This window comes from Trichomonas vaginalis, chromosome IV (genome assembly GCF_026262505.1).
Source record: "Trichomonas vaginalis G3 chromosome IV, whole genome shotgun sequence".
In the NCBI taxonomy this organism is placed as follows: Eukaryota; Parabasalia; order Trichomonadida; family Trichomonadidae; genus Trichomonas; species Trichomonas vaginalis.
In genome coordinates, this window is record NC_067206.1 from 38,254,350 (window position 1) to 38,269,839 (window position 15,490).

Below are 15,490 nucleotides of genomic sequence, written 5' to 3' on the forward strand. Positions count from 1 at the left end.
AACTCATTGAATTTCTTCAACGTTACATTCGACGTAAGAGGAAATATTATGCCATCGTTGAATTTATACAGTCAGGAATGCAAAAGACTTCTGAGAGATGGAAAGAATTATTGACAAACACCACTTACGTCAGTACTCAGGAGTTTACGATATGAAACGACTTACAAACTACATTCTATCAAAACTTTCAAAATACCCCTTCAAAAAGTATCCTTCAAACACTCTGCTCGTTTGTGACGACTTCGCCGGAAAAGGTTTAGTGTCAAAGCCAGACTCACCATTAGCTAACATCATAACTAAAGTCAGACATTACCATTAACTGTAGCAATACTTATGCAAACATGGAGTTTTTGCTTTAAACATAAAACGTCTCATAACTGACTTCGTTATCTTTCAAGGTTTCTCACGCTATGATATTGAACTCATTTGGAAACAGTCAGGTATAACATTACCTTTTGAAGAAATTTGGGAAGCATATAAGTCTCTCATCTCTCCTCGTTCATACCTTGAGATTCATATCATGACTAATACCATTAAAGTCAAAAATATTCCATGGGAACGACCAACATTGTTTTAAAGTTTAACCTTCAATTGACTGATGGTAAACAAATTCCATGCATCTCTGTCGCCATTTCTGTTAATATTTTTGCTGTCATTCATATCATCCACTTCCCCATCCGTTAGCTTTTGAGGATATGCGTTAGAATAGCTGTTCTTAAATGAAGGCTTTTCACCTTTGAGAGCATAAACTCTATAACTTTCTGCATACTTTATGTTTGAACCTCCTGAGCCATCATTGACATAAATTTTTATAGGCTTCCACCCTTTGTTCATATTCCTGCTTCTTCCCTTTGCTCTTTTGTTCAGTAGTTCTACATCTTTATACACAGCTCCTGTCTCAGTGAATTCAACAATATTTTCATTCGTTAGCTTTACATTCAAACCCTTGTCGAGTATATTGTTCATTTCATACATATAAAAGGTTTTTATTCTATATGAAATGAGAAGCAAATCCATCTTAGCTGGTGCCGTTAATGTTCCAATTGAACCAACATCAAATGTTGACTCACGAACGACAAACAATATTGTCATAAAGAACTATAGTTCAGAGTGTTTGAAAGAAAAAGAACCAGAACTTAAGTCGTGAATTTAAACACAGCTTCAAACGCTAACGCTACATCAGATGTTAAGTTAGAGTATCCACCACTGGACCAAATTCTTTCAAGAGAAGCCAACGACAACCCTTACACAAATGTTCAAACAAATCCTTCAGATAACGTAGACCATTACCTTCTTCAGTTATACCAAACAATTTTACTCAAAGACGATAAGAAGCTTTTGACAAATCTTATAAGTAAGAACCAAATAATTCTAACAAAGGAGGACCTTGAAAATGTTATATCACGAATAACAGGAAACAATGTGTCATTGACTATCTCGACCCTGAAATCGAATGCTGTGGTCAAACGCCAATTCATGAAAATAGGTAACATCCGCATCATTGAAACACCAGGAACTACAGGAGTTGAGTTTAAGTATAAATATTCGAACGAGTATACAAAACTATCTACTTACTATAAGCTTTGTTTGAAATATGTTTTAGTAAATTAAAGCAATTTGTAATATCTATCCAAAACTTCTTCAACAGTATCGAACTCATCTTCATAATGCAAACCTAATCTTATTGACTTGGTGCAGTTTTCACTAACACAATATTTTTCTGTTCTCTTGACTGACATAACTAACTCATTTGTTTCATCAAACAGCAACAACCAAAGTTCATGACCTAATACATAACATTCATACTTTATATTTTTAGCTCTGAGTTCTCTTGTAAGCTGTTGCATTTAATATTTTCTAAAAAGTCAACTTCAACAGTCATTCGCACTGGTGCCTTCAGTTCTACAGGCTCTCCTTGAAAGTCAACAAGTCTGAATTGCATGTCTTTCAAATTATGAGGACTAATGCGAACCCATTTACCTAAATGAGTTGCTATGACAGGAACGTTTGGAATGAACATTGAATTGACTGCATAACAGAAGGATTTATATTCTACTGAACCTTTACTATTAACTCCTGAAATACCTGTGACATTAGCTATTTTTGACTCAATGTACAAACAATTACCATAACATACGTATGGAACAGATTTCATCTCAATCGTTTTGTCAACACTTTTCAAAGGAAATGTCATATGGTATGCTCCCAAAAGAAGTTGTACTCTATGACTCATTCTTGGTATCTTAAACTCCTTCGCATAACTGAACTTCAAAACTCCTGCAATAAGTTTAACATTCATTAAGTTTTCTCGTTATCCTTGTTTATTGTAGTATTTATGAGAGCATTTAACACTCCAGCTAATGTTTCCATCTTATATTCTACATTATTGTGAAATCTTATTTCGTGCTTCTTTCCATCTATTTCAAGCTCCATGAAATCTGTTTCATCTGTTATAACGAATGAAGCAATAGTATTAAAGTCAACCATTCTGAATGCAAGTGCTCATTCTGTAGACCTAAGTTTGTTTGTAGCTTTACTGTCCCGTATTCGTTTGGGTCTGTACTTTGCAAATAGAACAACATTTTATTCTCATTAAAATATGAGTATAGCTGCATATGCGTATGAAGCTGACAGAGCTAAACGTTTATATTTTGGTCAATACTCTCTCACACTTACTGACAAATATATTGTTATCAGTGATGGAAATACCGAGAAATACATAACATGGAAGGACTATGAAAAGTTTGACCCTATTTTAACTCCATGTACTATGCCATTCATTGTAAATGGTGAAGTTGTCATGAAGAACGACACAACAGTATATAAGTCTGTTATGAAGCGTTAGAATATATGTTGAATTATAATCCCGAAAGATTTGACCCAAGCACTACACCATGTGCAATGCCTTTTATTAAGGACGGTGAAATCGTAAGAGTTCCGGATTCAACGGTTTACACAGCTGTTCAAAACAGTTTACAAAACATTTTAGCGAATATCTTTAATTCAGAAACTACAGAAATAAAATTACCATATATAACAGATGCTAAAGAAATTAAATCAAAAACGACAACATTATTTACGTCACTTAATGATTTAATGACTTATATCATTAATATTCCTGCACCAACTACAGCATTTGATCCAAACTCGACGGTTTGCAGTGTACCTTTCATAAATGACAGTTCATTAATTACTTTAAGGGATTCGACAGTAAATGAATCATTAAAGGCGTCATTAATGAAAATCATTGATTTTAATTCATTCACGAATACATATAATTCATTCATTAATGTTTCATATGCTTCTAAAGAAGGTGAGCCAAAAACTATCGATAAAGCGGTGTATGAAATAAAAGCATCAACGACGAAATTGAATTCGTTAACTTTTGACGGTGATAGTTTCGTTAATGACATAACATCGGGGAAAACAATTTTAACGAAAGAATATTAAAATCTCATGTTAGTGAGTTCGTTGAAATTGAAAAAGAAGGTGGAATTAAGTTCGATCCACTGAATTTCATTTTCAGCTTAGCGAATGCGGGTGTTAGTTTCGCTGAATGGACAACTATACAGAGTGAAATAAATGCAATATGGACGTTTTTGGGGTCAAAAGCGGGAATGGGTGAGCTTGTAAATGCTGCAAGAACATTAGGTGAAACAGGAAATTTTGTAGATGGTTTTAAAAGACTTGTTTCAAATGTTTTAACAAACACAAAGAAATTATTTAGATATACCATACATAACGGTCAGATTTTCGAACAGGTAGCAACAAACCATCCGGTTATGGCTGCGTTGATGATGGTTAGAGATATAAAACCACGTAACGACGGGAACGAAGAACATGAACAACAGGATACTGGTCGGGTTATTCGAGACATTAAAAACGTGTATCCTGAAGTTATTGATTTATTTAGAGGAGTTAATGATTCAATTTCAAAACATTCTATAACCCTCGATGAAGAGAATAAATTAACAGATTATATATTCGTCATTATTGCAGAATTAATGAAGAGAATAATGAAAAAGGAATTGGTGATATCATTAATGTCAGCGATGTAATGATGAAAAGAAATTTTGACTCATTATTTACAAAACCGAAAACAGAATATAGTCTTTATGACGTAATTACCGAATTAATGAAAAAGATTAATGATAATAAGAGTTCTGGCGGAAGAGTTGAATTAGAAGTGAATGATGTTAATGAGAAATTAGCCGAAAAGCAGACAAAAATGAGCTTTTAGCTCTGAGTGATAAAGTCAAGAACCACGTTCATTATATAACTTCAGACGAACAGATTATAACGAACTACCATGGATATTTAACACGAAGTGATGAAGCGAAGACAAAAAATGTTAATGAAAGAAGATATAAATACATTCGTGCTAAAGGTTATGACATAAGCTGTACTGTACAGTATGATGTAGCTAAAGCACCAGAAGCATTTGGTTATAACGATGAAATTTATGCCTCTACTTTCAATGTTAACGGTGTATTAGTTGAACCAAGATTTACTTTGAGAGTTAAGTCAAAAATAACGTTTGAAGATGCTATTAAAAGTAAAGCTGACAAAGTTGAACTCGAAGCAATGAACAAAGTTTTGAAATCTCATAAACACAACATCTCCGATATAAATGAACTTCAAGCTACATTAGACAGTAAAGCCGACAAGAACCATACACATAAATCCTTCACTACTGTTAGAGCAGACGACATAATATTGAACTATACCCTTGGTTCAAATGCACCATTAGAGAATCCAAGTACAAGCGTAAAAGATACACTAAACAATTTAGATAACAGTTGCAGGAATATCGAAGATCATGCCAGAAACTTTGAAGCATACGAACTACCAGCAATGTTAGATAAGAAAGCCGACAAAACTTATGTAGATGAAAATTATGCAAAGAAGTCGGAAGTAAATGCTGCGCTTAATGGAAAAGCCGATAAAGAGCACGTGCATGAAGAATTTCAAACAATCAAGATTAAAGAAATTAAGGCATGCATCGAAATAGTAACAAAAACAGGAAGAGACGGTGCAACTGTACAAGAACAAAGAATTTATCCTCCTACTTTTCCTAATGGTTTAATAACAAACAATATAAATATTGTAGAAGGCAATAAAACTATAAACGTTAAACATGAACTTCTAACAATGAAGGTCCAGATTCTTGAAACCATATATCCTATAGGCTCTATTTATACGTCAATGAACTCAACAAATCCAGCAAGTGTTTTAGGTTTTGGTACGTGGGAACAGATTGTAGATAAATTCCTCTATTGTGCGAACTCTTCAAAGCAAACAGGTGGTTCGAAGAAAATTAAAGAAGCAAACCTTCCACCGCACACTCATACAGGAACTACAAACTTTTCTGGTGACCATAGTCACTCATTAAGAGACCATCCATTATACAACTCAGAATATTATGCTGGCAATGACGTTTTATCTCCAGATTATAACCATTCGGCAAAAAAGACTTTTCGACCAACTGAACCAGGAGGAAATCATTCACACACTTTCACAACAAATCCAACAGGTTCGGGTGCAGATTATATGCCACCATTTGTGACTGTATTCGCATGGTACCGAGTTCAATGAACTCGCTTGAGCCTTGACTCAAAGGGTCTAGGCTTACCGCGTTCAATGAAATCTTTAACTTTACATAAATGAGCTTGAAAGAAGTATTCGAACAACATCCATGGAGGTCATTTAAGAAATTCAATGAAGCTGCAAAGAGTTGGGGATTTACTAACAGAGCTGAAGTTAAAAAGTTCTTTGACAAAAATGTTGTACATCAAACAAAAATAAACCCTTACGACTACTTTTTACCAATTTACTCCAACACTCCTGACGCATACCAATTTGACACTCTCATTCAAAGCAGAAAAGGAGGACATAAACCATTCCTCATCTTCATAAATGTTAACACTCGCAAAGCTTTTGCGTATATAATGAGAAATAAAGGAACTCGTGAAGTGTTAAGAGTTTTACAAAAGTTTGTAGCAGAACATAACCCAAGTACTTTAACATCAGACCAAGACAGTGCATACCTCAGCAACGAAATCACAGAATTTCTCATTAAGCATAAATAACTCACTACACTACTGAAGACCATAACCATAACATACTCGGCATCATTAATCGCTTCATAAGAACGCTCAGAGATTTAAATCAAGAGCGAGACTTTACCGAAGAAACAATGAAACATTTTCTCGAAGTATATAATTCCTCAACAAATTCTACAACAGGACATACACCAAATTCAATGACACAACAACAAGAAGAAAAGTATATACAAAAGAAACGAAGCCAAACACAAAATATCAGAAATTCAACACAATTTACCCTCATTCCTGGTACAAAAGTTCGTGTAGTTCTTGACGACAAACCGTTGACAAAGAAACGTTTAATGTTAAGTCGAAATTATTATATCGTAGACTCTACGCAAGGTAATGGATATCTTATAAAAGCTGCTGACGACTCCATAGCATTTTACCCTCGTCATAAATTAGTCGAAAGTAGTAATGGCAAACTTGCTGAAACCATTGACGAAGCAAAGCGAGGAGTGGTTATTGAAATACTTGACTATAACATAAACGATGACATTTATAAAGTAAGATATGAAGGAGGCGTTGAAGATGTTATACCATCTAAGAACTTGAGAGAGTCAAAGCCAACACATCTGGGACCATTAGAGCGGGAGTACTGGAAAGATAAAAATATGCCAGAAAGAATAAGAAAATTCTTCTAAACTTTTTCATTAGATGTAAATCAGACAAAGCATTTACCAGAAAGAATAAGAAAATTCTTCTAAACTTTTTCATTAGATGTAAATCAGACAAAAATATATTTTAGGTGAAGAGGTGAGATTTCACCTGTTTTTTCACCTGTTTTCTCACCTGTTTTTTCACCTGTTTTTTCACCCTCACCGCTTAGCGGCTCAGATTGTATATCTTTTTTGGCAGATAAGAGATAAAGATAAAAGATGTAAAATATGGAATGGACAAATAAAACCAACAACTTTTGAGTTAAAGAAAACCATTGACGCCTTAGTTGTTCTAGCAGGTCAAATTTCAATGTATAACGCAAAAATGAATCCGCAATGTTCAAAATGTAAAGCAGCAATAAGGAAATATAACTACTCCGTCAAAGAGATAGAACGTATGAGAAACGACTATGCTGACTTAAAGAAAGAAGTAGAGAAACCAGCAGAAGATAAAATGGACATGTTAGCATTTCTGAACAAAAACTATCCAACAGCTGACGATTTCCTATTATCTGATGTCAAGAAGAAGTATAAAGAAACTTTCGGCATTGTTAAAACTTTTGACATACTGACAGAAGAAATAGAAGCTACGAAATTGTTTAGAATTTCAAATATACATCGTCCAATTCATGTAAAACGCTTATAAAATAACTGGGTGAAAAATTAGGTGAAAAAACAGGTGAAATCTCACCTCTTCACCTAAAATATATTTTTATTGAATTCAGCAACAAAATTCTGAGTAAAATAATTTTTAGGGCATGTGTCAAACCGTTGAGTTTTCACAAAATTTAAAAAATAACGTTTACCATGTAAAACGCTTATAAAATAACTGGGGTGAAAAATTAGGTGAGAAAACAGGTGAAATCTCACCTCTTCACCTAAAATATATTTTTATTGAATTCAGCAACAAAATTCTGAGTAAAATAATTTTTAGGGCATGTGTCAAACCGTTGAGTTTTCACAAAATTTAAAAAATAACGTTTACCATGTAAAACGCTTATAAAATAACTGGGGTGAAAAATTAGGTGAGAAAACAGGTGAAATCTCACCTCTTCACCTAAAATATATTTTTATTGAATTCAGCAACAAAAATCATGAATTTTCCTTAAGATAAAAAAATAACGCTAATTTTTTTCTAAGAAAAATTTTTATCTTGTATGTAAGAACAGTAATGTTAAAGGTTGAGTTTGAAACAGTTAGAAAGATAGACAATGACACCAAATTGGTTAGAATAGGTGATTTAAACGTAAGATACTCAAAGAAATACAACAAATATTCTTTGTCAGACATTATATTTCCATTTGGAAAGAGACCGAAGGACTGGGTTAGAAATGCTTCAACTCAGAAATTTTTGACAAGAAATCCTGAGCTTATGATATCAGTAGCATTTCATGGAACAAGAGCATATCTTATAGACAAAAGTCTTATACCAATAGTTTTGTTATGGTTAGACCTAGTTGTTGGATATAACTTCATAACATATGGTTCATTCGATACGGAACGTTGCAGTGAAGGCTTACTTTACATCGTTCAGAAACCGAAGGACTTCAATACAAAGAGATATAAGATAGGAAGAACATATAATATAACTCAAAGATATGACAGTACAGTCAATAGAGTCAAGGTTGTGTTCGTTAATGATATGAGAGCTGCAGAAACAGAACTACTTGAAAAGTTTGAGAAAATGTATGGTGCTCCCATGAAAGGTAAAGAAACGTTTGAAGTAGATGAGATAGATAAAGCTATAAAATTATTTGACGAAGTTGCTGAAAAATACATGTAAAGCGTTTATTTTTGGTCTTTTGTGAAAGTCAGAAAATAAAGTTAGTTTTTTATAAAATATTTTTTTTATCCGGAATATAAAGACAGATATGTCAACAACAGAGAACACAACAACTGCTATCGTTCATGAAGCCATTAATGAAGAATATGAATACATACAGTATACCAAACAATTGAGACTCATTCGTTCGGTCAAAGACGATATGTACCAGATGCAAAGTATTTTGACGGCTTGTTTTGCTCCAGACACTAAGCTTCCTAAAGACTGGTTTAGGAACCAAAGCACCATTGAACTCTTAAGCGAAGCACAGCGAGACATACTTTTTTCTGAAAACAGTGAAGAACAGCGAGTAGGTAAAAAATCCCAGTCGCCAAAACTCTATGAAAACCGTGAAAAATTGCCAAACGGTTTGAGAGGATATTATGTTCATAGACTTCTCGTAAATAATGTGGCACAATGGGCTTCAGCTCGCTATTCATGGTATGTTTGTAAACTTCTTGACGAACTTCACAGACAAGAACGTGAAGATATGGAAAAGAAACTTCATGCAAAAGATGAAGTCATTGAATCCAAAGACAAAAGCATACAGAAAAGAATACCACGTTCAGTACCAAAAGGAAAGGAAAAGAGTTATAAGTATATGATATATACTGAAGAGTTGGAGAAAGAAGAAGACAGTGACATGGTTATGTTGCATTTAGTCAGAAGAAACAACAAAAGCTTTTACGACCTTGCTAAGATTTACAAATCTGACAGAAATTGGTTCTATCGTGAAAACTTACCGATTTCAATGACACCGAATGAAGATGTTAAACAGATAGTTCAAGACACACTTCCTCAAACACACTATGACATCAAAGGTTGCACAATACTTACATTCAAAGAAGACTTAACATTACTGAAAGAAAAGATAACAGAATATTTCGACAACTTCAAAGAGGAAGAATGAAAACTTACCGATTTCAATGAAAAACATTAACTTTTTGACGAAGTGAAGATTTGCACTTTGTCAAAATTTAATGAAAACTTACCGATTTCAATGAAAAACATTAACTTTTTGACGAAGTGAAGATTTGCACTTTGTCAAAATTTAATGAAAACTTACCGATTTCAATGAAAAACATTAACGTAAACATTAACGATAAAATTTATTTCCTGGACTGTTGTCAAAATGTCATGTTGTCATCATTTTTAAAAGAAGTTAATTAACCTGGTAGCACATGGTGACGTGGTGACACTTTCAGTTATTCAAAAATATATTTTTGCTTAAATAACTTCAGGGTCTATTTCTTCAACCATTTCACTTCCTTCGTCAATGTCAATAGAAGCTTCTTCAACCTTTGGTAAGAACTTTTGTATGACATCTTTGTTCGTTATTGTCTTCAGAGATGAAGGATAATATTTCACAACTGTTTCACCTTTCTTATATTCTTTCTGTTCGGAAAGATTCATAGCAATACTGAAGAAGTCAATGTTAGAGTTCTTTATGACAGTATAATGAGTATCTTTGACATTCACGAAGAAACTCTTTTGTTTCAAAACTACTGCTAACTCTTGTGAAGTATAACGTTTGCGGTCAATGACGATAGCTAATGGTCTGACATACTGACCGAACTTAGATTCTTTCACAAACTTCTTGTTAAAGATAACATTAACATTTGAAGCATTATTGAACTCATTCTTGATGGCATTAGCGAGAGCATTGTATGAAAAGAACTTGCAATCTTGCATGTGTTTCATTATAATAAAAAGTTCGAAATATTTTAAAACTAGCCTTAAAAAATCTAAGCTAATTTTTTTCTAAGAAATTTTTTTATTTCCTACTAAAGATGTATCGGAAGTTGTCTAAGTTAGAACACTCGGAAATAAAACAACTTCCTACAGAAGCTAACATAGATGTTGCAAAACATTACGCGACAAACAAAAAAGCACTCGCTGACATCCTCAATGACTACAATGGTGAAATAACTTATGATAGAATTCATGAGTTCATAAAGCCGCAACGCGGCGAGGACGAAGTCCATGCAAGAGCATTTCCTTTAAATGACGTTGCTATTGACTTATATCATAGACGTTCAGTACCTCATGAAGTAAGAAGAGAAATGTTTGACATAACAAATGCAAACGTTGGTCATACTCGTAAAGCTCTTTCGCATGATGTTTGTCAAGAGATGTTTGAACTTACGAACTCAAACGTTGGTGAAACAAGAAGAAGAGACGACACACTGAAACAACAGAGAAGAGAGATGTTTAAAAGTGCTATAGAACAAGTTCGCAAAGCTAATAATGTCATTCATTCCATTGACGACAAACCAAAAGAAGGTGAGAGATGGTTAAAGAAAGATGAAGAGAATAGGAAGAGAAATGTGAAGTCAGGCAATAGACTCATTGACTTTAACATCGAAGCTTTAGATGAACCAAACAGAGACTACTTACACAAACATTTCGGTAAGGTTTTCATGAGACTCTTAGAGAAGATTAAAATAAACTCCCAACAAAGATGGATGGTATGTTATAAACTTGGTGGAAAGTATGAATGTTCTACGTTAAACCTCAATAATATTGGAGCATTACTACATCAGCTCTTGAAGGAGAACTTTATATCAGAGATAGAAGCAAATGCTGCAGGTATTGTTGAAATGCACTATGACTTCTTCTTGACAAACATAAAGAATCTTACTGAAATAAAGATGTATGATTTAACTGAATATGAAGACTTAACGATGTCAGATGTTAAGAAAGGAAAGCCACAGAAGCGACCATATAGAGATGAAAGCACACTGACAGAAAGACAGAAAAGATTATTGAACAGACTTAAACAAACAGAGATAAACAAGATTATAGATGACTTCTGGAATGAAATCCTTGGTGAAAAGAAGTTTTATAAGAAGAGAAGCGGTCAGTTCTGGAAGTATCTTTGCACATTACCTATAAATCTTGAACGCTACCAAATCTTCAATGAACTGAACAAAAGAACTGCAGCACTTATGACAGAAGACAACTGCTTCGTTTATGCTTGCATTCAGGCTGGAGTAAATGAAGAAACTATTGACCACATGAGAGAAGTCATTCGTGTTAGAGACTTTCCTCAAAGTAAAGTACAAGAAATTTCTGACGCAACTGGTATAGCATTTAATGTTACCATTGGTTATTTCAATGACTCAAGACATAATGAAATAAAGAGATACATACCAAAAGAATGTAAACTGTTCGAACTATTGACTTACTTCTTGTTGAAGACCACTACATGCTAAATGAAAGATTCCAATGACAACATATTTCGTCAGAAATTACAAAGAAATTTGAAAGTTGTGGTGGAATGAACATTGAGAAACAAATGAAGATTTATACAAAGAGAGAAGATAAATACATAGTTCGTTATGATAGAACTACACCGCTATGGGATGTTATGAAAACATTGTGGGAGTGCAAATATTTCGAACCTATTTCTTATGGAGAACTTTTCACATATACGACTGATTTATATAAACAGAACCTTGCACCATTTAAAGATTTGACATATGCTCCAAAGTATTGTGTACAACTGAAGAAGAAAGCAGAGTCAAAAGAAGTAAATAAAAATAAGTGCAAGTTCATTCCTGAGCACGTTTTCTTTGCTGACTTTGAGTGTAGTACGATGGCTTTCATAAAGCTTTTAACATCTGTTATGACAGTGAAGATGGTTCAGTGAGTGAAAGCATTTGGGGTCAGAACTGTGCAACAGAATTTTTGGAACGACTTCCTGACAAGAGTTTAATATATTTCCATAACCTCAGTTATGATATAAACTTCATCTTAAGACACATGACAGAAGTGAAAGGAACTCCCATCATTAAAGGTTCACGAACAATGCAAATAACTGGCTTATATAAAGGAAGGGCAATTATTATAAAAGACTCTTACAGTGTTATAAATAAGAAGCTTAAACTATTTCCTGCTATGTTTAACTTACAAACAGGACCGAAAGAAGTATTTCCATATAACTACTACAGCAGTACTTTGTTAGCAAATGACAACAGAACTGGTGTCATTTCTGAAGCGTGTAAGTTTGTAAAAGATATTGAAACGTTCATGAAAACATAGATTCCATCAAAGGTTGCAGAATAGATGAGAACCACTTCGACTTAGAAAAATATAGCACGTTTTACTGCAAACAAGATGTAAGAATTTTAAGAGAAGGTTTTGTAAAGTTCCGCAATGACTTATTGAAAGAGTTTGATTTAAACGTTTATGACTACGTTAGTATTTGTTCAATTGCTAACAAATTGTTTGAGAACAGAGTGTACTTCCCGAATGGAAATCTTTATGACCTCTCAAATAAACCAAGAGAATTTATTTCGAGATGCATTCAAGGTGGAAGATGTATGTTGTCAGATAACATGAAACAAAAGAGCAAAAGAAACTCATTGCTGACTTCGACGCTGTTTCATTATATCCATCAGCTATAGCAAGACTTTATACTTTAGAAGGAATTCCAAAAGTATTGAAGGATGAGATGTTAAGCACAGAGTATCTCATGAGACATTTATTCGATGACGACCAAAAGGAACCCATTGGTGAAAAGTTTATGTCTGGCTTCTTTGTTCTCATTAAGATAACAGAGATTGGAATACATAGACACTTTCCTTTAATAGTTTGTGACCCTGAACTAAATCCAGAACTTAACGTTCCCAGAAGTTCAAACACTTGCTGTTTAATGTATGTTGACCATATAACATTACAAGACCTCATAAAATATCAAGGTGTCAAATGTGAAGTGTTGCAAGGATACTATTACGATGGAAACAGAGATATTAGAATAAGAGATGAAGTAAAGAAGTTGTTTGAGTTAAGGTTAAAGTATAAGAAAGAAGGAAATCCTTTGCAAGAAAATATAAAGCTCATTCTGAACAGTATTTATGGCAAAACTATTCTATCTCCTATTGAGTCAAAAATAACCATAGTAATGACAAAGATGCTATAAGATATGCCATCAGAAACTACAACCATATAGTGAAGTTCGAAGGTTTGGATGGTTCAGATAAAACTATTTTCAAGCTAACGAAAAGCATTTGCAGACACTTTAACTTCTGTCCACTTGGTGTTAACATTCTATCTATGTCGAAGAGAATAATGTGTGAAGTATTCTGTACTGCTGAGGACTTAGGAATGGACATCTTTTATAGCGATACGGACAGTATGCATCTCTACAATGAAGATATCCCTCGTTTAGCTGAAGAGTTTGAGAAACGTTATGGAAGAGTTCTCATTGGTAAAAACCTTGGTCAATTTCATAGTGACTTCGCAGAAATAACACCTGGAAAACAAAGTTTAGCATACAAGTCAATATTTTGTGGAAAGAAGACTTACATAGACTTACTCACGAATGATTTAAATGAAGTTGCATTTCACTGCAGAATGAAAGGCGTGAAGCAAGATGTTATTGCTTTAACTGCTAATGAAATGTTTCCTGAAGCTATACAATGCTATTACAATGAAGATAAAGGTTTAATGGTTCCGCAAGGAAAATTTGACAAAGACTCTGAGTTCAGTGTTATGCAGTTATATAAAGCACTTTATGACGGTCAAGAGATTGCATTCGACTTATGTAAGTCATGTCAACCTTGCTTTGAAGAGAAGTTTAACTTCTCAATAACGACTAAAACAAGCTTTATTCGTAAGTTGAAGTTCTGAGGTCATGAATGAGGTCAGCAATGAGGTCATGAATGAGGTCATGAATGAGGTCATTTATTTTTGTCAGCAATGAGGTCATTCGTGATAAAAATAAAGCTAGCGTAGATTTTACAATACTGCGATGGTAGAGTTTAAGAGTTGTGCTTCAATGTAGAGACAGTCCTTATGGTCTGGAGGTAAGAACACTGGGCAGTTATGGTCATGAGTGGAGAACATGTCTATCCAAAACTCACGATTGAAGCCAGTTAATTTATAGTATTTAGGGTTAGGAAGTGGTGAAGTTCTTGTATGACCAATGAACTCATTTTCAACGCCTTTGGCTATATTAGAGAAAAGAATAGCTTGCTTTCTATCCCAAATGCCAGGTGTTACAATCTTTGAAAATTCATTTTTCCTCGGAAGCATTGCATCATAATTGAAAACATTCTTGAAATCATCACTTGGTTCAGAGATTTGAAATCTTATACGTAATGGATTTTCTTTCTCTTTAGCGACTTCATTGAATGGTGAGAATACAATGAATTGACAGTCATGAGTTCCATCTTCATTTTCATTAAATTCATAATGAAAGTCTATAAGTTGTGGCTGACTACCTTCTTCCTTCAGTTGTGCAAGAAACTCACGTAAAGGCTGTAAAGTTTGTACTTCAATGTTGAACTTTTTCTCGAACATCTCATTAAATGAAATCATACATTGCAACAATGTTGTATCGTCTTTAAAGTATTTGTATATGTGAATGTTTTGGGCGCTTAAAGACTGTTCGTCATTTTCTATCTCGACTTGAAGTATAAAGTCAACCTTTCTGAAAGCATGTGTTATATACATAGATGTTATGCCAATGTACTTCTCTTCATCTATGTTCACAATCCAGTCTGTTGGAAACTTAAACGTTACTCTGTTGCCTTTTATTTTGACGTCAGGGTTTTCACTACTGAACGCAACAGATAAAGGTATTTGTCTATACATTTAATTCGGATAAAAATAAACCATTTACTCTTTCTTTGCTTCAGCTTCTTTAGCTTTTTGTTCTTCCTTTGCTTTTGCTTCTTCTCTAGCTTTCTTCGCCAGCAAACGTGGGTTCTTTTGTCTTCCAGCAGCTAATGCAGCAAGTTGTTTTTCACTAAGTTTTCTCTTTGGTCTCTCTGGCTTTTGTTCTTGTTTTTGTTCCTTCAGTTCGGATAAAATTTGCTCACGAATTTCTTTCTTCAATGCTTCAACATCTATGACCCCTTGGGTCTTGTCCGTAGGGCTTGTCTGAGTCATTTGACTGC

At 33.9% G+C, this 15,490-nt stretch overlaps 6 protein-coding genes and 6 pseudogenes across 12 annotated transcripts, besides 1 other annotated feature; 7 read left to right on the plus strand and 5 right to left on the minus strand.

Moving 5' to 3' along the window:
* Positions 1 to 15,490: part of a mobile genetic element that runs on past both edges of the window.
* Positions 574 to 975, minus strand: TVAGG3_0243050 (uncharacterized protein; the record flags this gene model as incomplete). The annotated part of the gene is made up of 1 exon (XM_001579089.2): positions 574 to 975. The coding sequence occupies one exon, from the start codon at positions 973 to 975 to the stop codon at positions 574 to 576; it is 402 nt and encodes a 133-aa protein (XP_001579139.2).
* On the plus strand, positions 1,001 to 1,611 carry TVAGG3_0243060 (annotated as a pseudogene). The gene has a single exon. A coding segment is annotated over exon 1 (611 nt).
* TVAGG3_0243070 lies at positions 1,808 to 2,370 on the minus strand (annotated as a pseudogene). Its single transcript has one exon. A coding segment is annotated over exon 1 (563 nt).
* On the plus strand, positions 2,600 to 4,184 carry TVAGG3_0243080 (annotated as a pseudogene). The gene has a single exon. A coding segment is annotated over exon 1 (1,585 nt).
* TVAGG3_0243090 (keratin-associated protein family) lies at positions 4,585 to 5,533 on the plus strand (the record flags this gene model as incomplete). The annotated part of the gene is made up of 1 exon (XM_051227761.1): positions 4,585 to 5,533. A coding segment is annotated over one exon (949 nt), but the record flags the coding sequence as incomplete, so codon positions are not given.
* On the plus strand, positions 5,664 to 6,515 carry TVAGG3_0243100 (annotated as a pseudogene). The gene has a single exon. A coding segment is annotated over exon 1 (852 nt).
* On the plus strand, positions 8,635 to 9,495 carry TVAGG3_0243110 (KilA, N-terminal/APSES-type HTH, DNA-binding family; the record flags this gene model as incomplete). The annotated part of the gene is made up of 1 exon (XM_001317154.1): positions 8,635 to 9,495. The coding sequence occupies one exon, from the start codon at positions 8,635 to 8,637 to the stop codon at positions 9,493 to 9,495; it is 861 nt and encodes a 286-aa protein (XP_001317189.1).
* On the minus strand, positions 9,813 to 10,286 carry TVAGG3_0243120 (uncharacterized protein; the record flags this gene model as incomplete). The annotated part of the gene is made up of 1 exon (XM_051227762.1): positions 9,813 to 10,286. The coding sequence occupies one exon, from the start codon at positions 10,284 to 10,286 to the stop codon at positions 9,813 to 9,815; it is 474 nt and encodes a 157-aa protein (XP_051112748.1).
* TVAGG3_0243130 lies at positions 11,794 to 12,788 on the plus strand (annotated as a pseudogene). Its single transcript has one exon. A coding segment is annotated over exon 1 (995 nt).
* Positions 13,243 to 14,219, plus strand: TVAGG3_0243140 (annotated as a pseudogene). Its single transcript has one exon. A coding segment is annotated over exon 1 (977 nt).
* On the minus strand, positions 14,328 to 14,624 carry TVAGG3_0243150 (uncharacterized protein; the record flags this gene model as incomplete). The annotated part of the gene is made up of 1 exon (XM_051227763.1): positions 14,328 to 14,624. One exon carries the CDS (start codon positions 14,622 to 14,624, stop codon positions 14,328 to 14,330), a length of 297 nt encoding a protein of 98 aa, XP_051112749.1.
* On the minus strand, positions 15,210 to 15,482 carry TVAGG3_0243160 (uncharacterized protein; the record flags this gene model as incomplete). Its single annotated transcript, XM_051227764.1, has 1 exon — positions 15,210 to 15,482. One exon carries the CDS (start codon positions 15,480 to 15,482, stop codon positions 15,210 to 15,212), a length of 273 nt encoding a protein of 90 aa, XP_051112750.1.